This window comes from Gymnoscopelus braueri (genome assembly GCF_963280865.1).
Source record: "Gymnoscopelus braueri genome assembly, contig: SUPER_24_unloc_1, whole genome shotgun sequence".
NCBI classification, from domain to species: domain Eukaryota; kingdom Metazoa; phylum Chordata; class Actinopteri; order Myctophiformes; family Myctophidae; genus Gymnoscopelus; species Gymnoscopelus braueri.
This window is the reverse complement of record NW_027660989.1, coordinates 505,241-532,847: the sequence shown is the minus strand read 5'-3', so window position 1 is coordinate 532,847 and position 27,607 is coordinate 505,241. Positions and strand designations below refer to the sequence as shown.

The 27,607-nt window shown below is 40.3% G+C and overlaps 2 protein-coding genes across 4 annotated transcripts in view; both read left to right on the top strand.

Annotated features, from left to right (window-relative positions):
- LOC308080976 (uncharacterized protein) overlaps nucleotides 1-27,607 on the top strand; it is a 1,029,623-nt gene that overhangs the window by 530,765 nt on the left and 471,251 nt on the right. Inside the window, exons 6-11 of one of the 3 annotated variants that reach the window (XM_080457383.1) lie at nucleotides 5,124-5,237; nucleotides 5,815-5,928; nucleotides 11,962-12,075; nucleotides 14,586-14,699; nucleotides 17,149-17,262; nucleotides 18,149-18,227. In XM_080457383.1, coding sequence (XP_080313509.1) covers nucleotides 5,124-5,237; nucleotides 5,815-5,928; nucleotides 11,962-12,075; nucleotides 14,586-14,699; nucleotides 17,149-17,262; nucleotides 18,149-18,227 — 649 coding nt within the window. Of the gene's footprint in view, nucleotides 1-5,123; nucleotides 5,238-5,814; nucleotides 5,929-11,961; nucleotides 12,076-12,636; nucleotides 12,751-13,946; nucleotides 14,061-14,585; nucleotides 14,700-17,148; nucleotides 17,263-18,148; nucleotides 18,228-27,607 lie in introns of all 3 variants that reach the window. The other 2 variants (XM_080457385.1, XM_080457384.1) reach the window with 2 other exon arrangements.
- LOC308080972 (uncharacterized protein) overlaps nucleotides 1-27,607 on the top strand; it is a gene marked incomplete at its 3' end in the record, with an annotated part of 220,493 nt that overhangs the window by 25,754 nt on the left and 167,132 nt on the right. The window lies entirely within an intron of this gene.

Below are 27,607 nucleotides of genomic sequence, written 5' to 3'. Positions count from 1 at the left end.
GTCGCACTGTTTCAGCTGGACAGCTCTAAGGTATATTATGACATGGTTCATTGTTGAAAATGAGTGGTATTCCCCTTTAAGGCAGCATGTATTTGAATTACATACATAAAAAACATCATAATGTGCAGACATAGTTCTGCTTAGATTATGAGGAAGAATTCTGTTTTACCTGCATTCACCTGATGTCCCTGGTCTAAATTAATGATTGGTTATACAGCTAAAGTGAAAACCAGCAGTAGAGTTGAGATTATAGGGAAACTATAGGGCCCCGTCTAGACGACAAGAGAAAACGACAAAATACATTATCAGGTTGAAACCACAACAAAGTGAAACCCCCTTCCAGAGTGGAACTCTTTGCTCCCCTTCGCTCTGTGATAGGAAGTAGAACGGAAGTGGTTCTACACATGCACGACTGGTCTATCTGGCAGCGCGTCTCACCGCCACCTAGCCACCTGGCATGCACACTACAGTGTTTTCAATCACTTTGGTGTGTGTGTGTGCGTGTGCGTGTGCGTGTGCGTGTGCGTGTGCGTGTGCGTCTGTCTGTCTGTCTGTCTGTCTGTCTGTCTGTCTGTCTGTCTGCCTGTCTGCCTGTCTGCCTGTCTGTCTGTCTGTCTGCCTGTCTGTCTGTCTGTCGCCTTGTGTGACAACTGCAGGACTTAAAGTGCCAGTTTTAGTGCTACTTACCATAATGTACACAACTGTGAAAAAGTCATTCCGTGTTAATTTTGCATATACAGTATAGCTGAATAAGATGGGGAAGGTATATACGCTACTGTCTGTTAAGTCATAATGGTGGAACTTGGAGAGCCACATATTTTCTGATGTGGCACTCAGTCTAAAAAGGTTGTGAACTAATGGTCTAGAATAATATGCGATGACTTCCATTTTTACTTCCCTACAGCGGTTGCCTGTAGGGAAGTTATTATATTTATTTTACTACATTTTTAAGTGAGTATGGTGACGATGTTCATAGTGAGACAATGTCGTCCATTTTGATATGAATGAGCAACACAGTGACACGAACAGTCCAGACTCTGGAGGACCAATGTATTTAATGTAGGGCAAGTGGTTTATTATAATGCATATACTAGAACTGTGGTTCAGCGAGGTAGTAAGAATACAAAAATTACGTAAAGGAAAAAACTAAAGAACATTGCCTCGCCTATTTAGGCACTTCTTGCACTTTCTAACTGACTGACTCCCCACTCGCTCTCTTTCTCTCCCTCCAATGGCTTTGATGCAGGGAGAGCTGTCATTACAGGTCTGTGCACAAGTGTAAAGTGCAGGTTTTAACCTGTCACGGTCATTGCAGCCGACATTATGCCCAAATGCTACAAGCTGACAGTTTAATAAATTAATTGTATTGACAAGGATTACATATTGGCAAAGAAGAAATTAGCCTCCATGACCATCATGAATGTGTTTGGCTCTACTTAGATTATGTGGAAGAATGTTGATTTATCATAAAAACAATATATCACTATAAAAGTTAAATAAATGCGTGTGTTATAACTGACAGAGCTGCTTTCAGCTGAATTGCTTAAGCTCAGTGGTTTTCAAAGTGGGCTCTGGGGACCACCAGGTGTCCTTGAGGCGTTCTTGGGGGTCCCCTGCAGAATTAGTTAATCACATCATAAGTTTAACCACTTTAAATCTATATATCGGCTATTTGAAAATAGCAGATCTACAAGCTGACGAAATGTTGCAGGGTGCCGCCCCAGCCTGTAAAAATGTGTGTGTGTGTGTGTGTGTGTGTGTGTGTGTGTGTGTGTGTGTGTGTGTGTGTGTGTGTGTGTGTGTGCGCGCGCGTGCGCGCGCGTGCGTGTGTGTGTGTGTTGACTTTTTCATGTCTGTGCCCAGGGGAACTTTGTCTCATATTCAGCCTATGACTACAGTACATATAGGCGGGGCAACTACGAGCTGTTGCAACATAACTCCACTGCTAGAGGAAGACACAGAACTATAGACACACCCAGTATGATAGAAACAGAAGTACAATAGAGATAGAACGGTTCACAGTGAACCATTTTGATACGACTGAGCAGCACAGTGAAATGAACAGTCCAGACTCCATTTTGTTTTGCGATGACGAATGCATACGGATTAATGTAGGGTAAGTGGAAGTGGTTTATATCATAATGTACTAGAACAGTGGTTCTCAATCGGCCGTTGAGGGGGTTCCAGGGGTCCCCAGCTAAATTAGGAGCAGTTTAACTATGTTCGAATAATTTGTAAAAACCTTGAAAATGAAAAAAATCACACCCTGTGTGAAGTGGGTGGTGTCTTGCTAGCTAATCACAATACTGAATGGAGTCAACCAATCATGTACAAAAAATAAATACATTTATTGAAACACTCTTCATGATGAAAGAAACCATAACTTAAAAAAAAAATTTTTATAGTTTTTTTAAAGTGATGGTTTCTTATATAGGGCTATGCACATGTGTCATGTGACACTGGCCAATCACAGTCCTGAATAGACTGATTGGCCAATCACGGTGCAGGGTTAGGCGGGGTAAATTTTTGGCCAATCACAGCGCAGGATTTGTTGTACAAATATCCAAACCTCACTTATAGGGACGGTTTCACCGCCCAAAAATATTCCTTGACATGAAAACAATAAATAACTGTTTCATTTGTTCTACATAATATACTAGAACAAATACACGTCTCTAGACTGGAAGCTTAATGTACTGTAAGGTAAAAGCTGCAGCATGAACGTTCAGCGAAGAACAGAATGAAGTAAAGGAGAAAACAAATTTTTCATGTCTGTGCCCAGTTGAACTTTGTCTCATAATCAGCCTATGAATACATAGAGCAGGAGCTGGGGAAAATAGGGCTTTTGTCATGTCTGTGCCCAAGGGCATATTGTCTCATATATTCAGCCAATGAATACATAGAGGTGGTAATGTGAGACACATCCGTGATATGTTTACATATCGACTTAATAACCTCATTCCCAGTTATGTTCTTTAATTTAAACCACCAATTAAAGCTTGACAACTTAGACGATATGTTGTGTGTGCGTCCCGTGAGTCCTTGTGTCGGAGCAGAGAAAACAGATCTTTTAAGGTGGTCCCTGCTGTTCTATCTGGACAACTTTTCTCTCTTATTTACAATTAAGCATCAATATAAGGATACAAGAGGAGTGTACCACTAAGGAAGAGTGGGCACCTCAATGTAAAAATTGCTATTCTGTCCAAATTGTAAAAAAAAAAACCTGGTAATGTAAAGTATACATGATTTGAACAGAATGAGTGAGGAGTTGTTTTCCCTCAGACTGTTTTCTGTCCCTTTCTTGTCTTATCTAAAAACCTGGTTTCCCTTTCCTAGGGAAAGACATGACAAGCTTATGTGGCCTACTCTACAGCATCAGCTGCTCTTAGCTGCGTTTAAAGACGAGACGACTCGTTTACTTTGACAACCTCGCGTCAATTGGCTTTTCTACAACACATCGCTGTGAAAAGCCTGCTTTCCATTTTTATTCAGTGTTCATGTCCGGTCTACAGCCTGCCTATTATATCCAGTCATTTGCACACACACATTTTTTAGGATCCACAGAGCAGAAGGAGCGAGTGCATTTTCCGGCAGCAGAACCAGGCAGTCTGTGTAAAATATTATTTCTGGACAAAAGATAATCAAATAATAGTTAGTCTAATAAATATGCATTTCACCTGACTGGCAAAATAGTGCCACCTACTGCTTGTACCGTGAACCAATATTTGCATAATGTTAGTGGATGGAATGGTTAATATTTCCAATACATTTGAATGGAAACTCAGTTATTGACATACCTAAATCTAACACACATCAATTGGATTAGCTGCAGCTGTGTTGCTTACATCACAGTGTGCTATAAGGTCGCTCTGCCATGTTTTCACCCTGCTTTCGTTTTTAAACAGAACCGGAGAAAATGTTTTAAATAATCCAGAGAACGAAGCCTTCAGCTTGGTGTCAGATTATTATACAACTTGGAGATGTATTGTAACTATCAATGTACATGACAATCTACAGTATTATTACAATTACAACAATTTACAATATTGTCATTCAACAGACGCTGTTATCCTGAGTGATCTATAAAGTACAAGATCCCAGTAAGCAGCATGGATCCTAGTCAACCAACAACTGGGTAAGTGGACAATTCAATAAAGTGACAAGAAAACAAGTCTGTGCTACAAAGTCACTATTCTACAATTATAAACTAAAGTATATTTGAACCTACGGTTGGCTGATGCAGTCATAGTAAGTGCAGCATCTTAATCTGCAATCCATAACTCATTATGGAAAAACAACTGCACATGTATTCCCTCAGACAAACCTGAGGAAGAGTCTATAAGGGCTCCAAACATTGTTTTCACACTTATTACAATGAATGCACAGAATGTCTGTATACTTACATCTGTAATTTACATATCTTGAGAACCGTATGACGACCGTATGACGACCGACCGACTTTAAATTGGGCATGAGCGTCGACGATAACCCGCGGGAGTGCAGTGTCTGTGTCGAGTCGGTCGGAAAAGCGGTTGTCCAGAACCGCCAGAAAACGCCCAAATAGACCAATTGATTGCCATGGCAACCACAGCCTAAGCTTGATTTGGCAAATTCCCCACACCTGGCAAATTCCCCACACCTGCCATCTGATTACTTAGTCCTTCAGACATTCTCCACACATTCTCCACTGATGTTTACCACTGCACAAGGACTTTTCCATATGGGCACAAAAGGGACACAGACAGACAGACAGACAGTTACACCGGGTACTCTGACGACCGATATAACGGGTATTGCATAACAAGGTGAGCCATGCATTCCCAACTTGCATTGTTCCCAAGTAGTAATAGTCTATTACAAACAAATTGTGCAAATAAATTGGGAGAATCCACAGTATTGCAAGTCTCTTTTAAACAAATGAACACACATTGTAAACAAAAACTTTAAAGACATGGTGAAATTAAAAATACATTTTTCACACGTTTAGAGCGTACCCATGGTCATGATGAGGACATAAATATATCATTGTGCCAACAAATGTCTTGGTGTCACCAAATTGTAAATGAAACAAAAGGAAATAAATAAATAAATACAATGTCCCTTACTGCTTATCATCCTGTCAGGGTTCATCAGCAGAGACCAGAGTCTCCTGTACCCAGCTGTGTCTCCATGAAGAGTGACAAGTCCAAGGGTGGACAGATTGACTTCAAAGATGGACACCACTCTACTGATCAGAGGTCAGAATGTAAAACAAACAAAAAACAAGATAGCAATGCACGACAGTGCACAACCAATACAGTATCCTGCACTATGCAAAAGAGAAACACTCTACCTCTATTACCTCACACATACACACATTCACACATATTGGCACAGCAGACAGTTGTTGTGGAGGCATTGGCGCAACAGCCTCTAGACAGTAAATATCTTATGTGTAGCCTACTGTCTGTATGATGACTGCTTTTATGTTTTTATTGTTTGTCTTTTTCTTTATGGACCTTGAGTGTGAAATAAAGATTGAATTGAATAGAATATCTGAGGAAGAGCCTGTTAGGGCTCCAAACATTATTTTTTACTTTTGTAATATAATACAATTTGTAATTAATTAGGGGAATTCACAGTATTGCAAATTTATTTTAAAATTGAATTTACACATGTTGTAAACAACAGCAACACTTTTGAATTGTAGTAAAAGGAAAGGCCATCAGATCACCAACACATTTTATAAAAAGTGAATTGAAAAACACTAAACAAAAACAGAAAACAAAAACATTTAATAAATACAATGATTCATCTGGGTTATCATCCTGTCAGAGTTCATCAGCACAGACCAGAGTCTCCTGCACCCAGCTGTGTCTCCATGAAGAGTGACAAGTCCAAGGGTGGACAGATTGACTTCAAAGATGGACACCACTCTACTGATCAGAGGTCAGAATGTAAAACAAACAGAAAACAAGATAGCAATGAACGACAGTGCACACCCAATACAGTATCCTGCACTATGCAAAGTTTCACTCAGGTGTGGGAACATATTCATTCTCCCCTCTTTGACTCTCCTGTTCCAAAGGAGTTTTTTCTCTTGAACCCCTCACTTTTGTCTGAAACCAAAAACACTGTGCTGCTTAATTCCCTGCGTTGACACATTCAGCTGACTCAACAGATCACATTTATCTGACAAGTAGGTTAGTTTTGTACAAAAGTTACCATCAATTTAAAGTTGTGATGAAATGTTTTTTGTTTTTTTTTGCCAGCTGGCCAGCTAATTTGCAGAGGCAAACGAGCAATGCACTGTCTGATTAATCAAGATTAATTTATTTTCATAAGAGTCTATCTTTGTCATCAAGCAGTACGTTTGCATTTACAGGAAGTAATTAAAACGCCAAGAAAAAATTATAAATACAATGTTCAAATACAATGTTCAGCCTCTGACAAGATTCAGAGGTCAGAAATGATTCCACGTCTGAAAACAAACTTCATGATATAAAGAAACACTGTAGAAAGTTTCATGCTTCTTTCATAAAATGCACAATACCTTCCATATATGAGCTTAGCTGCCCCACTATAACCAAACAATTGTCTTAAAAGAGAGACAGTGGCCCGGATTCATAAAGGGATTTACGACCATATTTTGTACGTACCGGCATTCAGGGCAAATCCTACACCTGCAGTCGGATTCATAAACGGTTTTTGGTCTGTGTTTTGTGCGTCAGGAGCGCACGTTCTCAGGTCAGCCCCGAGGCTGTCTTACCAGGGCTGAAATGTGCGTATGTCTTTAGAATGCTTTATTCTTCATGCCAAAATCAATTACAACAGTGGCAAACCTCAAATAAAATATATATATGCCCAACATTTGTCAACACATATATATAAAAAATAAAATAAAAATGTCAAACGATGTATTGCTTGTAGCCTATGCATGATATAGACATGATGTAGATTCCACCGCTTTTTATTTATTTTCTAGGCTATCAGTTCCATTTAGAGCTGAATTGGGTCCCTCAGTATGTGTTTGCCAGCGGGCCATCTGAGCCAAAGTGTCAGTTCACGTAATAATGAAAATAGGCTATCATGCCTTAATGAAACTGCGGAGGGACTGACGCACCTGTCCGTACGTGCCGCGGTATTCATTTGTAATAGCCTACTGTAGGCTACTCTACTGTATATTGATCACATGAACGCCACACACAACAGCCTAATACATTTTTACCATGGATGAAAGCTGTGTCCATTCCCCATTCCGACGTAGGACAGTGATATATTAATACAAAATTAACTAATTTAATCAATAAGTAATCAATAAGCTCTGGTCCATAATCGGATAGCAGCGTTCCATTTGTATGCCCTGGATTTATTTTCATCATCATCTTTTTACCTCGGTAAACGTGAGCAATGTTCAGTAGAAAAGACTTATGAAATATCCTTTCCAGGTTATTAGTCTATTATTTGCTGGCGGGGTTAAACCTTGTAAACATTACACATTACGTTCAGCTGATCCATCGTGCAATAGTGGGACTCGCTTCCAGACAGATCAGAATGATGTTCAAGTTCTCTGTCAGTGTCAAGGCAATGCGGCGGCCGACATCTGTAAGTTTGGACAAGAAGTTAAACTCCCAGCTCCAGTGTTGCCAGATTTTGTGAGAGAAATAAGCAACCAGGTCTATGAAAATAAGCCCAAAAGAAGCTAGCCATATGAGAACTGTCTGTAAACCTATATATATATATTGTATACATTGAAATGATATACTGTAGTGTATACATTGGAGATAGCCGATCTACAAGCCAATCTACAAGCTCAAAGCACTTCGTGATGCGATGTGAGCTTGTAGATCTGCTATTTTCAAAACAAATCTTGCAATAAAATGTGGAATATTTGGAATATTTTTTAAACATTCTAACAACACAAATCTGGTAAGGGGCTCCAGCTGGCACAACACATTTTCAGATGGGGCTTATAGGGATTTTAGCCTACATATTAACTTGGGGGTCCATGACATAAAAATATTTGACAACCACCGGTTAAAATAATTGAACAATTGTGAAGCACGCCCAAATAATCAACTACACTTTAGAAACAAGCCAAAAAAACGCACCCCACAGCTACCAATATTTACAAGCAACTTTACAGAAGAATAAGCCCAAATTCGCTTATAATAAGCGGACATGGCAACACTGTGCCGTAAAGTGACAGATTTGATCAGAGAGAAACTGCTGAGTCACGGTTCACGCCTTTTATGGTGCAAAATGGGGCGTGGAGCAATGTAAATGAACCTCTCGGGATTTTCACGCCCAGCTGGCTGTCATTATAATATAGAGCTGGTCGTACGCACGTCTCTGTGATATACGAACCCCTTTGGGAATTGCACGTCCGTTTGTGACTACCAAAATACGACCTGCCTTTACGAACTTTATTTACCCCATATTTACGACCCTCGTTATGAATCGGGGCCATTGTACCTCTAGTACCTCACACATACACACACACATATTGGCACAGAGCACACCAGGTGTTTGATAACTTTGGGTGCCTACCTGTCAAGCCTTTAAAAAAACTGATTTACAAATTCATGCCTATTGTCTAGAGTCAACAGAGTTATTGTGGTTTAAATTAATCCTGTAAAGTTCTAATTGCTTCTCTTCTATGATGTAGAGACATTAGTGCAACAGCCTCTATAGACTGTAAATATGTTATGTGGACTGTCTAGGTGTGATGACTACTTTTATGTTTTTTTTATTGTTTGTCTTTTTTTTTATATCGACCTTGAGTCTGAAATTGAATTGAACTAGAAGTTCGGGCCGCTGCGCGGCCCTCACATCTAGCGTGACGCGTCGTACACTTCGCATCGCAGATCCAACTTACAGCCACCTCACAGTGTGAGCGAGAGTATTGTGTGAAAGTAGGCCGAAGTCGCTTATAATATTCGGACATGGCAACACTGGTGAAAAGTAAGGCATATTCGCTTATAATCAGAGGACATGGCAACGCTGAGTGTCCTGTGCGCCTCTCTTTCTCTGTCCCTGTGTGGGTACATACACACATGATGGGATAGCGTCCGTCTACCGACGGTAAACGGGCGGAAGTCCCATACACACCCATGTTAAGTTTAAAACCGGAAGAACGGTCGCGATAACATGGGTGTGTATGGGACTTCCGCCCGTTTACCGTCGGTAGACGGACGCTATCCCATCATGTGTGTATGTACCCTCTGTCTGTCCCCCTGTCTGTCGAATAAGGTTCGGTACCACATAGAATAGCCTAGTTGGGTTCCACCGAGGGCTCAGTCCCAGTTGGGACCCACCTCGGTCCCACATAGACTTGCCTAGTTGGGGCCCACCTAGGGCCCAGGTAGAACCCACCTAAAGCCCACATGGGCAACCCAGTGGGGACCCACCTCGGTCCCACATAGACCCCCTGGGAGTCTTGGGACCCCCACGAAACATCGCGGACCCCTTCTGACCCCTGCAAAACATCACAGACCCCCCTTCAGACCCCTGCGAAACATCACAGGGGTCCCTGAAGACCCTTGTGGGTCCCTGGAGACCTAGTGTGGTCTAGCTCTGAGATTAATGGAGTACAAAGGGAGAAAAAACGAAAGGGAAAGATGCAAAGGAATTGTGTGTGTGCATTGCTTGTTGGTCGCGCAACCTGGCAACCCTGGGCTGAGGCAGACAACACATGGCGAACAGCGAACATGGCGCTCGCGCACCCAGGCAGACACAGACACAGACACGGTGAAGGAAAACGGGAAACTGTGAAGCCACAGAGGTTGTGCAAGAGGTTGCACATGAACTCTGCAGCCGCACTGAGGCGCTCCAACGCAAACACTGTGACATTAAGCTTTGATTGATTGATTGATGTAGTTTATTTAGAAAGACATGAGAATAGTACATGACAGTACATAACAGTACATGGAAGTACAAATTCACAATACAAGGTCTACTAAACTGGAAACCCTCATTAAGCATTACGCTTGTTTAAGATGAGAACCCCATGCACACAAATCATGATGAAATATAAGAGGCAGGCAGATATACACACTACTATACAGAATGTCATACAATCAGCTTTCAGGTTACTGGTATGACGAGAGAAAAAAAAAAATATATATATATATATATATACAAAAGAGGAAAATGAAGGAGGGGGGGGGGGGTAGGGAGGGGTAGGTTAAGACTTAGACAGGGGCCATTTTCGAATTGCAGCCTCCTGAAGGTGTATCTTTAGGGCAGTTTTGAAAGTGAGTAGGGTTTTACACTCCTTTACTCCTTTTGGTAGGGCATTCCACATTTTTGATGAATAGCATGAGAACGAGTTCATACCCTTAGTTGAGCCAAATCTGGGTTGAACATGATCAGTGGAGCTGCCTCTGGTGTTATGATCATGGACTTCATTAACATTTTTGAAGTATTTTGACAAATACAGGGGGATCCCAATGTTATGGTGTATCTTGAAGACCAGGCCCATAGCAAGTTGCTGTACTCTGTCCTCAACCCTAAGCCATCCAATCCTAGCAAAATGAGCAGGGGTTAGATGGGTTCTGTGATTGAGGCCAAGAAGTAGCCTTACAAGTTTGTTTTGGGATGTTTGGAGCCTTGTTTTTAAGGCCTTGGAGGTGTTGTGATACCAACAACACCACACAACGAACATGAGCACTACGCTGCTGTTTGTCCAAAACACACAATATCTCTTCTCCCACCGATTCTCGTTAGGATGTTAACGGTTTGTGTGTGTGTGTGTGTGTGTGTGTGTGTGTGTGTGTGTGTGTGTGTGTGTGTGTGTGTGTGTGTGTGTATATATATATGTATGTGTATATATATATATATATATATATATATATATATATATATATATATATATATATATATATATATATATATATGTACACACATACACATATATATATATATATATATATATATATATATATATATGAGGTTGTGCAAGAGGTTGCACATGAACTCTGCAGCCGCACTGAGGCGCTCCAATGCAAGCACTGTGACATTAAGCTTCACACAACGAACATGAGCACTGCGCTGCTGTTTGTCCAAAACACATACTCTTCTCCCACCGATTCTCGTTAGGATGTTAACGGTTTGTGTGTGTGTGTGTGTGTGTGTGTGTGTGTGTGTGTATATATATATATATATATATATATATATATATATATATATATATATATATATATATATATATATATAAATATAAATATATATATGTGTGTGTATATATATATATATATATATATATATATATATATATATATATATATATATATATATATATATATATATATACTGTCATTCCTTATACTTTATTTATAATTATACAACACTGTTACTACAACTTGTACAACTATTATTTCAACTTAACAACAAAATAATTATGTGCAAGCAGATATGCACGTAAAGGGTGCACGTTCAACAGTGGAGAATGCATGGGCGTCCTTAATAAATAAACGCTCTGCACCTGTTTAGAAGCAGATCGCCCACAGACCGTTCGTTGCGATGGGGGGCGACCGTGTTTAGGGGCGAGACAATTAGGCGCAGATTGCTCACTCCAGACCGTTCAGTGCGATCCGGGGCGACCGTTTTTAAGGCAAGATTGTGAAACGGCCGCATCGTTAGCTTGTAAAAAAGACCTGGCGGAAGTAAATTGCGAGCTGAAATATAGAGCACTTTATGATTATTATAAAAGGAGACACGTGAAGGTGGAAAATAAAATAGAAGTACTTATATACTTTTGCATGAGCGATTTTTGTAGCAAGTTGGGAGAGAAGTGGAGCAGTGCTTTGGCCGTGAGTTGTACGTAAGAGGTTGAGGTTCCAAAAGGGACAGCTCTCTGATTGAGTAGTAGAAGATACCCGAGGAAGAGCCATGTAAGCCTTCCAAGCATAATTTTTTAACTTTTGTAATATAACAAAAATGTATAAATACAATGTTCCATATTGGTTATCATCCTGTCAGGGTTCATCAGCAGAGACCAGAGTCTCCTGTACCCAGCTGTGTCTCCTTGAAGAGTGACAAGTCCAAGGGTGGACACATTAACTTCAAAGATGGACACCACTCTACTGATCAGAGGTCAGAATGTAAAACAAACAGAATAACATAGACAGATACACACACACACACACACACACACACACACACACACACACACACACACACACACACACACACACACACACACACACACACACACACACACACACACACACACACACACACACACACACACACACACACACACACACACACACACACACACACACACAGCACGCCAGTTGTTTGATAACTTGAGGTGCTTACCTGTCAAGGCCTTTTAAGAAACCTGATGGAACCTGATTCATGCTGTTGTCTAGAGTCAACAGAGTTATTGTGGTTTAAATTAAACCTTGAGTCTTAAATAAAGATAAACTTGTATTGAATACCCGAGGAGAAGAGCCTTTAAGGGCTCCAAACATTATGTATATATATTTTTTAAGTTCTGTAGTATAATATAATATGTAATTAATTAAGGGAATTCACAGTATTGCAAATCTATTTTAAAATCTTCACCAAAAATACAATAAAAAGTGAATTGAAAATAATAATAAAAAATGATAATAAATACAGTGTTTCATCTTGGTTTCATCTTGTCAGGGTTCATCAGCAGAGACCAGAGTCTCCTGTACCCAGCTGTGTCTCCTTGAAGAGTGACAAGTCCAAGGGTGGACACATTAACTCCAAAGATGGACACCACTCTACTGACCAGAGGTCAGAATGTAAAACGAACAGAAAACAACATACAGTAGATATAGGGTGCGTTCGGATATAAGGCACTGAGCGCACTGGTCCAATACAAACCAACAAGTGAGTGCGCTCCCGGTGCGCATATCCGAACGCAACCACATACAGACAACTGGATTGTGAACATCTCTACCAAGTGTGGTATAACTACAGCCTTTATGGTTTCCGAGAGACAAATACTTGAATTGGACTTGCTGTCACTTTTATTCAATAATACATTAATATGAAATAAAGTATGAAACATATCGCTCAGCAAAATACAAGCCATTCCTGATGAAGCTGGTCGATTTGACATTATGACTCTACTGTGTGCAGCCAAAACTGTGGCAGGAGCAGCGTGCCAAAGTTTTGAGGTTACTCTAATAAACTCACCCAAGATTAATAGTGTCGGTTGCCTATAGTGCTTGCCAACGTGTCGTCACCACAGGGGGCGTGGCATAGTAGCTGCAGACATACTTGTGGGGTTCAATGTTAAGTCAACCTGTTTATACCCCACCAAGATGTCCGCGCTACCAAATGGCACTTGTTGACGCCCGTTCAGGATTTTTTTGGTACGCACTATAGGCAACCACACTAAATACGTGCAGTAAAATAGAGCTAAGAGTAGCAACACACTAGCCATGTTTTAATTGCAAACAGGAGCTCACAGAAGACAGACAGACAACTCAACCTGATTACCAGGTTCCAAACACCTTTTACACCTGGTCACAAGCTAACTTGACCAATCAGGGAAGAATCTACTAACTAGTTCTACTTAGACACAGGTGGCATCATCACACCTCAATTACAACAAGATAGATAGATAGAAAACCCGGATGGAACCAGGCTAATAATGTTGAGCATTACAATCATGAACACGCTCATGGACATTTTCTAAAAGAAAATAAACACCAGTGTATTCCCACACACATACTGTAGGCTACCATGAGGAAGAATGCTCAAAACAATGTTTTTACAAGTAAGCAATACAATAGCCTTTCTGCAATGCATTGGGAGAATTAATCCACACTATTGCAAGTCTCTTTTAACACAAATTAACACTTGTAAACAACAGCAAAACCTTTAAAGTAGAATAAAATGAAAGGCCATGGGGTCACCAAAAATATAGTAAATGAAACAAAGACATTAATGACAATTTCCCCTCTTGGTTATCATCCTGTCAGGGTTCATCAGCAGAGACCAGAGTCTCCTGTACTCAGCTGTGTCTCCATGAAGAGTGACCACTCCAAGGATGGACAGATTGACTTCAAAGATGGACACCACTCTACTGATCAGAGGTGTTGGGATGATTATTTAATATCAAAATTCTTTCAAGAAATCTCCCGTTAACCAAACTAAATTATGACTAGATGTAAAATATCATGAAAATACCACCAGACATACTGTAGAATATCTGAACTGTGAATAATGGTAATTAATGTAACCGGTTAATTTCTGAATGTGACTTAATGTGACTAATTCCCATTAGTCACATATCATAACTTACATTTCAGATATTACAGTATGTCTGGTAGTATTAATGTTTAATGATATTTTACATCTAGTCATAATTTTGTTTGTTTAAAAGGACATTTCTTGAAATGAAGGATGCGACACGGTAGATTTGAACCCACAACCTCAGTGGCGGTGGGCAGGGTGGACTTTACCACTGCGCCACCCGAGCGCCCGGGCATAGTAATTTAACAACGTACGTTACATTTACGGTGTCCTGTTTTATATATGACTGGTCTCATATTTAGATGTCCCCCAACTGTGACTAGTTGACCAATACATATGTTTAATCTTGGTTATCATCCTGTCAGGGTTCATCAGCAGAGACCAGAGTCTCCTGTACCCAGCTGTGTCTCCATGAAGAGTGACAAGTCCAGAGATGGACTTATGAACTTCAAAGATGGACACCACTCTACTGATCAGAGGTCAGAATGTAAAACAAACAGAAAACAACATACAGTAGATATAGGGTGCGTTCTGATATAAGGCACTGAACGCACTGGTCCAATACAAACCAATAAGTGAGTGCGCTCCCGGTGCACATATTTCCGAACGCAACCATAGACAGACAGGCAGACAACTGGATTGTGAACATCTCTACCAAGTGTGGTAACTACAGCCTTTATGGTTTCCGAGAGAAAAATACTTGAATGGAAGCTGCCACTTTTATTCAATAATACATTAATATGAAATAAAGTATGAAACATATCGCTCAGCAAAATACAAGCCATTCCTGATGAAGCTGGTCGATTTGACATTATGACTCTACTGTGTGCAGCCAAAACTGTGGCAGGAGCAGCGTGCCAAAGTTTTGAGGTTACTCTATAACATACATGGGCAACTGGCGGCCTGGGGGCCACATGCGGCCCCCACCTTCACTTAATGCGGCCCACAGGTTAATATCGGAATACTGATATTATTGATTTCAGCTGTTACAATTGCAAACATGACCCGCTTCAATTACTTCAGTCTATATTAGTAGCTTAATGACTTGTATTAAAATTATATTGTCTTTTTTACGTCCAATGTATTTGTATTTAAAGGGATATTTCACTTTAAAAAAAACTTTGGGTCATTTTATCATCTACTCAGGCTTTTGTCAGCCCCCCAGACAGTTTTTAAGTTGCTTGATTCACTATTTAGATATTTGATATTCATTTTATCAGACACGCCCCCTTCATATACAAACCCATTATAACTTCAAACTAAATTCTTTACATGTTAGATTCATCAAAAACACCCGTCCTTGGTTCTGGTGACTCACCCTGCCCTCCTAATACGCGAGGGGGCCGTGTTTTTTCAATTACTTTTTTCATTTTTTAAAAAAAATATTTTTATTGTATTTAATTTTTTTCATTTTCCAAAACAAATATAAAAAAATAAATGAAAAAAGTAATCAAAAAAACACGGCCCCCTCACGTATTAGGAGGGCAGGGTGAGTCACCAGAACCAAGGACGGGTGTTTTTGATGAATCTAACATGTTAAAAATGGAGTTTGAAGTTATCATGGGTTTGTATAGGAGGGGGGCGTGTCTGATAAAATTATATCAAATATCTAAATACTGAATCAAGCAACTTCAAAACGGTCTAGGGGGCTCACAAAAGCCTGAGTAGACGATAAAATGACCCAAAGTTTTTTTTTAAGTGAAAATCCCTTTAAGTTCATAAAGTTAACATAAGTATAACTAAATGCCTTTGAAATGAAATACAAATTTTACTTTTCAGGATTCCAATTAAAAAATAGCAAAACAATATTCATGATTCTAATTCAAAAATAGCAAAGATAGCAGATCTACAAGCTCAAAACCTGTCTCACTGCGACACGTTTTGAGCTTGTAGATCGGCTATTTTTGCTAACTTCGTGTGACATAGAGTGGCCCGACAGTATATGCAATGTGGCCCTCTGGAGTGAGTGTGGAAATATAGTGGCCCTCTCCATCATCAAAGTTGCCCACCCCTACTCTATAATAAACTCGCCCAAGATTAATAAGTGTCGGTTGCCTATAGTGCTTGCCAACGTGTCGTCACCACAGGGGCCGTGGCATAGTAGCTGCAGACATACTTGTGGGGTTCAATGTTAAGTCAACCTGTTTATACCCCACCAAGATGTCCGCGCTACCAAATGGCACTTGTTGACGCCCGTTCAGGAATCTTTGGTACGCACTATAGGCAACCACACTAAATACATGCAGTAAGATAGAGCTAAGAGTAGCAACGCACTAGCCATGTTTTAATTGCAAACAGGAGCTCATGCACATATGACAGACAGACAACTCATCAACATCAACCCAACCTGATTACCACCTTTTACACCTGGTCACAAGCTAACTTGACCAATCAGGGAAGAATCTACTAACTAGTTCTACTTAGACACAGGTGGCATCATCACACCTCAATTAGATATAACATGCCAAGCCTATTATGTTGTACAACATAACCATTAACCATAACCATGTGTATAATACAAACACTACTGTATTGATCCTATATTAAAATTGGCGAAGTCCGGCCAGCCGGCGGACTTCTGACGTCATGTTCATGTCACCATGACTCAGCTATAACCATAAGGAGTTCCCAATGCAGTTACGCCCAAATATGGAGTGTGTTGTATAACTTCAATGTGTCGTCATGGCATCAGGCGCAAACAAATCAATCAGCTCCATATATGGGCACAAAAGGGGCATTACCATATATATATACATCAGGGAACTCCATATATGGGAATAAAAGGGAAAAGGACTGACAGATAAAAAGATCTCCATATATGGACATTGTAAACAACAGCAACACCTTTGAAATGGAATTAAAGGATACATAGATGAATGTGAATGAATAAATAAATATAATGTTTCATCTTGGTTATCATCTTGTCAGGGTTCATCAGCAGAGATCAGAGTCTCCTGTACCCAGCTGTGTCTCCATGAAGAGTGACAAGTCCAGGGATGGACTGATGAACTTCAAAGATGGACACCACTCTACTGATCAGAGGTCAGAATGTAAAACAAACACTACTTGATTAGTTGTATTAAACACTACTGAGCAGATGTCAGAAATCATAAGATTATTGGTCTGACTACTCATTCTCGTAGATTTTCTACATCCAGTGATGGTTTAAAACACACACACCCGCCCGCACGCACACACACACACACACACGCACGCACGCACGCACGCACGCACGCACGCCATACACACACACACACACACACACACACACACACACACACACACACACACACACACACACACACACAATAACACAAAATAAATGAGTAGACCTATTTGATCCCCTATTTCTCCCAGCTGCTTGCTGCCCTAGTGGTCAGACTTGAGCGCAGGGGGTGTACAGTAGCTTGTGGCATCTTGTATAGACGCCATCCAGGGCCCTGGCTGTACTGTTAGTGTCCATGTCTCAGCCCCATACAGCAGTACTGATTCTACTGTAGCCACTTGAATAATCATCATAAAATGCTTTCTAAATTGTTATGATTGTTGTTATGAAGCATTATGTGTATTTATGACTGCTTATAACTAAAATTATACAGTGTGATAAGCAGATTATAATGCATTGTAAGTATGTTTATAATGCAGTACATGGGCTTCATAGGAAGTTGGGCTTCATAGGAAGTGAATACCATACATTTTTAAAAGTTTTTTCAACTCGCAATCTGGTCGGGTAATCTTTCACATTTTATGCCATCATATAAACCATCTAATAAATTGACAATGCAAATTTAAAACAGACACACTCATCAGTGACATTTTGCTCGTCTACTTCGAAAATTGTCTAATTGTGTGTGTGTGTGTGAGTGCGTGTGCGTGTGCGTGTGCGTGTGCGTGTGCGTGTGTGTGTGTGTGTGTTTGTGTTCTACAGAGACCACCAGGACACATCCCAGGTTTCCAGTGGTCAGCCTGCTCAGGAACATCAAACAGAAGTGGACTCCATATTTAAGGTGTGTTAATGTACAACAACACTGTAACAGACAGGTCATCTATTACCTTTGTTTGCACGTGCATATGATTGAAGTATTGAGTATTTGCGTTTATTGGCACTATAGGTATTTGCACAGTGCACTTTTCACAGTAAAGTACTGTAATTATGGGCTCAATTTAGTGCCAATATTATTTTGTACTTGTAAAAAGATTTTGTATTTGTAAACACATTTTGTATTTGTAAAAAAAATATTTATATTCGTAAAAATAATTTGTACTCGTAAATAAAATATTTGTATTCGTAAATAAAATATTTGTATTCGTAAAAAAAAGATTTGTATTCGTAAAAAATAGTTTTGTTTTTGTAAGCAAAAGATTTTTATTCGTAAAATTTGTCCATAAAAAAAGATTTTAAACTTTTTTTGCTATATATATTTTTTGGTGTGTTTGTAACATGTTGTAATTGTAGAATTATATTTACAATGAACATTGTGACCAGAAAAAAACTAACTGTTTCTACAGATTGCAAAACTTTCTACAGATTGCAAAACTTTCTACAAGTTGCAAAACTTTATTTTTGGCACTCTGCACTTCCGGGTCTGAGCCAATCACGTGAGGCCTTTCCCACTACCCAATCATAAAGCTCCATAGGTCTCCATGGCAACATGCCATGTTGCAACCCCAAGAGTTTTAGCAGGAAATAAACAACGGATTACAATAATATAACATTCCCTATAATCAGTAACATGTAGGTGATACCTATGTCTATCAAATATGGTTTTATTGAAAGGCAATCAAAGGCTAGATCGAGTTTAGAAAGCAAACAGGTAATGTCTGGGGGCCTCAGTGCGGCTGCAGAGTTTGATTGAGTGTGAGACTAGGACACTCATTATCCCACATGCCATATGTCAAAATGACCGGCTTCACCGGGAATCGACCGCGTGTATTTTGCTAAGAGATTGGTTACATAGTTTAATTGATATTAATTTATTAGTGCATTAAATTTCCCCATCCACTTTAATGGGAAAAGGAAAAAATTCGATTTCAAGTATTTTTTTCTCAGAAACTGTAAGGGCTAGAGTTGGAGGGGAGGTTCATAATTTAGTCTGAAATTATAAAAAAAAAAAGTACACCAGTCAGCCTCATGGTGGCGCTATAAAAGCCCCCTTTACGTTTTGTCCTATAACTTTTGAACCGTAGGTCGTAAAATAAGAATATGACGCAACTCCCCATATAGGCCACGCCCATTTGCGTCAGGATAGATTTTCCACCATTTTGAATTTTCTTCAAAACACACTTTTAGCTCCTCCCACATATTTTGTCCAAATTTCACAAACATCGGTACACATGATCTCTGGACCCATGCGATAAACATCTCCAAAAATGTTGATAGTCCATACGGTTCTTCCATAAATGACTTCCAAAATTAGCCATAGGGGGCGCCACAAATGCACAAAATGTAACCGTTTGATGCAAAAACATGATTATTTTTGGACCAATCCACTCCATTTAAGCTACACATGATCTCTGATGACATGTGACAATGTAATTGGCTTGCACAATTAGTGGGAGGGGCCTACAAAAAATGTAAAAGCCTGTGACTTAATTTGGACTAATACATATTTTTTATTTTATAATTCAAAAACTTTTATTTAATTGATATTTATTGTTAATTAAATCTATTAAAAGATTGTTTAGGAGATATTTGACAGTTCCTGGGAGGATTCTACCTGGCTTTTGATGTGTATTATAATAATAATAATAATAATGATAATTTCTCTATACTTCTAATAGCCTACATGACTCATATATGCTATTTAATGGTAATAGAAGAAATATGCCTACATATATGAGACACACAGGGCTAAATGCGTATTTGATGTGGCCTGTGGCATGTGTCAAATACATAAATGTGAATGAATTAAATAGCATATATGAGTCATGTAGGCTATTAGAAGTGTAGAAAAATATGTAGGCCATATGTATATGCCAGCGGTGTAGTCTAGTTTTTGGCAGGATGTGATTCCCTCCAACACACATAATACAGTATCTAATAATATTAATAACAATAAAATAATAATAGAGAGCACATGTTCATCAGAGATCCTGTGTAGCTTAAATGGAGTGGATTGGTCCAAAAATAATCATGTTTTTGCATCAAACGGTTACATTTTGTGCATTTGTGGAAGTGGAAATGCTTTTAGGGATTTGTTGAGTAAACTACCCTTGACATGTGATTTAAATCTGGGATTGACCGGACGTTTCGTTTGTGAGTTTTGGCCTTTTTTGTAAAAATCCCTCCCGCTAATTTTGGAAGTCATTTATGGAAGAACCGTATGGACTATCAAAATTTTGTTTGGAGATGTTTATCGCATGGGTCAAGAGATCATGTGTACCGATTTTTGTGAAATTCGGACAAAATATGTGGGAGGAGGAGCTAAAAGTGTGTTTTGAAGAAATTTCAAAATGGCGGAAAATGTATCCTGACTTAAATGGGCGTGGCCTATATGGGGAGTTGCGTCATGACCCAAGATTTTTATTTTACGACCTACGGTTCAAAGGTTATAGGCCAAAACGTAAAGGGGGCTTTTATAGCGCCACCATGAGGCCGACTGGTGTACTTTTTTTTTTGATAATTTCGGACTAAATTATGAACCTCCCCTCCATGTCTTGAAACTCTAGCCCATACAGTTTCTGAAAAAAAAATACTTGAAATCAAGTGTTTTCCTTTTCCCATTAAAGTGGATGGGGAAATTGAATGCACTAATAAATGAATATCAATTAAACTATGCAACAATCTCTTAGCAAAATACAAGCGCACGATTCCCGGCGAAGCCGGTCCTTTTGACATATGGCATGTGGGATAATGAGTGTCCTAGTCTCACACTCAATCAAACTCTGCAGCCGCACTGAGGCCCCCAGACATTACCTGTTTGCTTTCTAAACTCGATCTAGCCTTTGATTGCCTTTCAATAAAACCATATTTGATAGACATAGGTATCACCTACATGTTACTGATTATAGGGAATGTTATATTATTGTAATCCGTTGTTTATTTCCTGCTAAAACTCTTGGGGTTGCAACATGGCAACCCCGTTTGCCATGTTGCCATGGAGACCTATGGAGCTTTATGATTGGGTAGTGGGAAAGGCCTCACGTGATTGGCTCAGACCCGGAAGTGCAGAGTGCCCAAAATAAAGTTTTGCAACTTGTAGAAAGTTTTGCAATCTGTAGAAAGTTTTGCAATCTGTAGAAACAGTTAGTTTTTTTCTGGTCACAATGTTCATTGTAAATATAATTCTACAATTACAACATGTTTAACACATGTTACAAACACAATAAAAAATATAGCTGCAAGCAGCAATAAGCGGTTTCGAGGGATAAGGCAGAGACAGGAAGAGGCAGGCAGACAGACAGTGAGAGAGAGACAGACAGACAGACAGACAGACAGGCACACAGTGAGAGAGAGACAGACAGGCAGACAGTGAGAGAGAGACAGACAGACAGACAGACAGACAGACAGACAGACAGACAGACAGACAGACAGACAGACAGACAGTGAGAGAGAGACAGAAAGGCAGACAGACAGACAGGCAGACAGTAAGAGAGAGACAGACAGACAGGCAGACAGACAGAAGGACAGACAGACAGTGAGAGAGAGACAGACAGACAGACAGGCAGACACAGACATACAGACAGTGAGAGAGAGAGACAGACAGACAGACAGACAGACAGACAGACAGACAGACAGACAGACAGACAGACAGACAGACAGACAGACAGACAGACAGACAGACAGACAGACAGACAGACAGACAGACAGACAGACAGTGACAGAGTGAGAGAGAGGCAGACAGACAGACAGACAGACAGACAGACAGACAGACAGACAGACAGTGACAGAGTGAGAGAGAGGCAGACAGACAGACAGACAGACAGACAGTGACAGAGTGAGAGAGAGGCAGACAGACAGACAGACAGTGACAGAGTGAGAGAGAGGCAGACAGACAGACAGACAGACAAACAGACAGTGACAGAGTGAGAGAGAGGCAGTGACAGAGTGAGAAGAAGTGAACATGCATTAATTAACCTGCCAGAATTATTTCAGATTTTTAGCTGTAGACTGCCAGAGATTTTTCATTGAAAAAAAAAATTCTCAGGAGCCGAGATACAGATTTTTTAAGTTTTAAGTTAACAATGAAGTGGATAGGAGTTTAAATCTTTGATATATCATATCTCCTTGGTCTTTGGGTCTAAAAATAAGAAAAAAACGCAGATCTGCGTCTTTGGCAGCCAGGCGAGAAATTAAATAGAACGCAGATATGCGTCTTTGGCAGCCAATGTGTTAACAAAGTCATGATTTTTGTTCAGTAAATTATATTTGGACTGGTTAAATTGGGGTTTGAACCAGGGACCTACAGACTTGCGGGTAGACAGTGTAAAGGATAAGGATAATTCCTTTAACAGGTCTGTTCATGAAAGTCCTTGCATAAAACTGCAATATTCATTGGCTCATAAAAGCTTAACGTTTTCACTTATGGAAAATCCGTTTGCTCACGTCTGTCGGTATAGGTCCAAAGTTCATGTGTAAAACGTTTCGTGCAGATTGCTCAAAGATCCCAGAAAGCTATAGATTTTAACTGCTTTTCATATAATTTGAAATGGTGGGAGATCTAAAGGTCAGAGGTCAAAAGTCAGAGTGTGAAAGTTGTTAGGCATGAGGAGACGCATGTGTGTATCGAAGTGTCATGGATGTGGGTCAAACAGGGCATGAGTTGTACCTGTTCAAAGTCAATTGAGTAAAATAGCGCCAAATAGCACGAGTTTCGTTTCTTCGCCGTTTGGCATAGCCCTGTACCATATTGCCGAGTTTCGTAAAAAGTGCCCACGCGGTTAGGCCAGAACTGCCAAAAACGGCGGAAGAAGAATAGTGAAAGCCAAGAGATGCAATAAGGCTTCGAGCCTTATAGGCCTCGAAACCTTAAATGTATATAGCAAAAAAGACACATTTTTATCTTACGAATAAAAATCTTTTGCTTACAAATACAAAACATTTTTTTACGAATACAAATCTTTTTTTTACGAATACAAATCTTTTATTTACGAATACAAATCTTTTTTTTACGAGTACAATTTATTTTTACGAATATAAATATTTTTTTTACAAATACAAAATGTGTTTACAAATACAAAATATTTTTACAAGTACAAAATAATATTGTCACTAAATTGAGCCCATATGTAATGAACAGTCATGGTTTTAATGGTTTATTGAATACATTTTAACTCAACATTTTGAGTTGTCTTTTCCTGTCCAGCTGAGCTGGCCATTCAGCCTGATGAATTCCACCTGTGGAGAATAAATGCAAATAAATGTTGATTGTAGTGTAATGTTGAAGTGCAATACATCTTAGTGCCATATAGATTAAAGGGCAACTTTGCCAATTTTGCACCCAACCCCTATTTTAATGAAGTTGAGGCCATAATAAACATGATGTTGGAGTGTGTTTTGATATTTTGAACATGACCACCATCGTACATAATGTCAGTTATTCCTGTCAGTTCCAGTTAGACTGCCCCCTCCAGCTGATGTCAATCACCTTGTTAAGACTTGTTAGACCTTGTTAATACCTAGTCAGACAGTACCAAATGGCCAGGGAAGAGAGAGGTGTGTGACAGGAGTTTTATTATTAATTATAAATTTGGTTTGAATTTAGAATGTCTTTATGTATTTGTTTTAACCTGTATTAGGTAGTCATTTGTAATGTGTCTGCAAATATTAATGTTGATAGAGTTTACCAGTGTCAACCAGGTATACGCTATTTTAATGATGCCAATAAGTACACGCACGTACACGGAGTGTGTGTGTGTGTGTGTGTGTGTGTGTGTGTGTGTGTGTGTGTGTGTGTGTGTGTGTGTGTGTGCGTGCGTGCGTGCGTGCGTGCGTGCGTGCGTGCGTGCGTGCGTGCGTGCGTGCGTGCGTGCGTGCGTGCGTATTTGTGTGTGTGTGTGTCAGCGTGACGCTGATGGCTTTTGAAACAAGTTTGATCTTTCCCTTTAGATTTTTAGCAGTATTTTGACATTATAGGCTAGCTACCTGTCCATGTTCAGTTGTTGTAGCCAGTTATTCCATGAAGACACACACAACCACAGTAGAGCCCTGCACGGGCCGAATATGTGGGCCGTGGTATTTCAGCCCGGCCCTGGCCCGTAGGTGGCGCAATTTTACAGCCTGAGCCTGTGTCCGAAGCCCGAGACCTCTTTATTTATTTATTTTATTATTAATTCATTATTTTCGAGCGTGAGCAGCCGGCTCTGATAAAAACAAACCCACAAGAAGGCAAGACAGCAGCGTCATGATCCTCACCCAGCCAGCAACAACAACAAAATATAGCTGCAAGCAATAAACGGGTTCGAGGCAAAAAGCGATATGCAACAATAGCACAATAAGACGTACAAACAGAATAGATTGACCTTGAGACAAAGCAGCCCATGCAACTAACAATGAAATGAGCATTCTCAACAGCTGAGCAAAGTGCTGAGGGATTGTGGCTAGCAAGCCAGGGTTAAGAACATTACTCATGGACACTTCAACCCATGGCCATAGACAGGAATCGAATCCTCAACCTTCGGACTCACAGGCTGTCACACTAGTGATTGAGCTAGCTTCATCCAGCCTGACGGTGTCTGTTGAAGATCATAGACTCTTGCCTTCTGCCATGAACCGAGCCCCTGTTTCACTAAAACTAAGATCAGTGGTTCACAAAGCATTTATCAATAGAGAAATGTGATGTCTCCTCTGTACCAAAACTAGTGAAAGTAGCCGATCTACAAGCTCACAAAGCGTTGCTATCCAAAAAGTTGTGAGTTTGAAGATCGGCTATTTTCACAATGAAATAGGGTATACATTGAAAATAACTACTCTCAAAAAGGCATTTCATGTTATCTTATAAAAAATGCATATGCATTAATTAACACTAGTTCATACCCGGTCGACGCATCTGTGGGGGGATATGCGCACATGATCTGGCAACCCGGGAGGCAGTTCGTCCCATAGCTAGCGGGGCCATCCCACAGCTGGGCAGACCCGTAACCATGGCGACATTCTTTTACACAAAAACGCTAATAAACAGCTGAAATTTGGTGAAATCGAAAAACAGGCTTCGCTGTTCCGTGCACATGGTAATGGTCAATGGCTGTGTGCAAATTCAGATCAATTGCTCCAGCCACTGAGGAGAACCGGCAGAACAAATTTTGGTCTCACCACTACAGACAGACAGACGTTTCTCAAATTATAGGAGGATGGTCATGTTTTGTGCAATGCCCCCACCCCCCCTCACCCACTGTAAGATAGAGTTCTACTTTGGTTCACAGAATAATGAACATCACCATGGCACATCTACAAGAATGTGGGGCAACAGAGTTCCGTTCAAGCCATTTATTGTTCCGTTGCACACATGAGCATTTTATGATTGGGCAAGGAGGTGGTGAGGCTTCACGGTCATGGTTTTACACTATGAAAAATAGAAACACATGATTATTATACAATTCAACATTACAATAAATTCGGTCCACATACTTGGTCAGTAAGAAAGGAGCATCCAAAGAAGCTTCTTTTAATGAAGCCAAGCCTCTACAATATCCATGTCCACAGACAGGAATCGAACACTCAACCTTCAAACTCACAGTCTGTCACACTAGTGATTGAGCTATGGCTTCATGGTCTGTTAAAGATCATAGACTCTTGCCTTCTGCCATGAACGGAGCCCCTGTATCACTAACACTAAGATCAGTGGTTCACAAAGCATTTACCAATAGAGAAATGCGATGTCTCCTCGGTACCAAAACTAGTGAAAGTAGCCGATCTACAAGCTCACAAGGCGTTGCTATCCAAAAAGTTGTGAAATTGTAGATCGGCTATTTTCACAATGAAGTACGTCATACATTGAAAATAACTACTCTCAAATAAGCATTCCATGTTATCTTTAACAATTGCACATGTATTAATTGATACAGACATGTAGTGTGCAATGCAATTGAAATGAAGTCTGCATGAGGTGAGACTTCAACCAGCGACCCTGTGGTTGCAAGGCAGATAGATGGTTTAGCAATCAGCCATTGGACCAACAGACCTGACCTGGTTTTAACTGCTTTTCATATAATTCAAAATGGTGGGAGATCTAAAGGTCAGAGGTCAAAATTCAGAGCGTGAAAGTTGTTAGGAATGAGGAGACGCATGTGTGTATCGAAGTTTCATGGCTGTAGGTCAAACATGAGTTGTAGGGCATGAGTTGTACCTGTTCAAAGTCAATTGAGTGCTATAGCGCCACCCTTTGGCCAATAGTTGTGAGTTTCGTGTCTTAGCCGTTTGGCATAGCCCTCTACCATAATGCAGAGTTTCGTAAAAAGTGACCACACGGTTAGGCCAGAACTGCAAAAACGGCGGAAGAAGAAAGCCAAGAGTTTCAAAGAGGTTTCGAGCCTATAGGCTCGAAACCTCAAAAAAGATTATGGCCTACCTTTCTTTGAGGTAAACTATGAAGAATAATATTGCAAAAATAGTTCCAATCCAGTGCGTAACACACAAACAAAAACTCCTCATTTTGAGTCACGAGCGCTGTGAAGAAAAAGTATAGGCTACTGTGTGCGACATGTGTGTGTGTTGTTGTCATGTGACTACTACTAGCAGCGTGCCTGCAGGCTGCTAGTGCTGCTGCTGCACAACCATGAACTATACCGGGGTTTCGCGAGAGGCGGATTATGTTACCAGAGTGAAATTATCTGCGCAAAATGTTCAGTGAGCCCGAGCCCGTCCCTATGCCCGATGTTCAAATACAGAAACGGCCCTAGTCCGGCCCGTTTTGGCGGGCCGGGCCGGGCCGGGCTGCCTGGGATCAACAATGTCACAGTTTGTTTTTGGAGAGACGGGTGTTGAGGTGCTAAGTGTTAACAGTACTGCAATTGTTTCTTTAAGTACCAACAAAGCTGCATGCTAGGCTTCTACAGCGTATATGCAAATTGCGCAGTGTCACAACCCGGCCCGTGGGCCATGACAAATTGAGGAGGACACGATGGCAGTGCTTAAAAGTAACAGTGATTTATTAACAAATGAACTTAAATAAGGCTTTACAAAAGGTATGAGGTGTGTAATTCAGTAATCAGTAGTGTCAGCAATGTATGGATGTGTGTTCAATGTAGTGTGGGGTGTTGTAAATTGTGTGAACTCAGTCATAAGGCAAAGGAACAAAAGGGTGCTGTCATCTGGTGAGGGATTCCTAGAATGGCTGCCACCCACTCTTATATAGGGCTCCAGGGAGCATTAATCAGGTTCTCCCAATGCACCTAATGAGGAACCCCAAGTTGGCCGACGCCTATAGGATATCTGTGAGAGATAGAGACA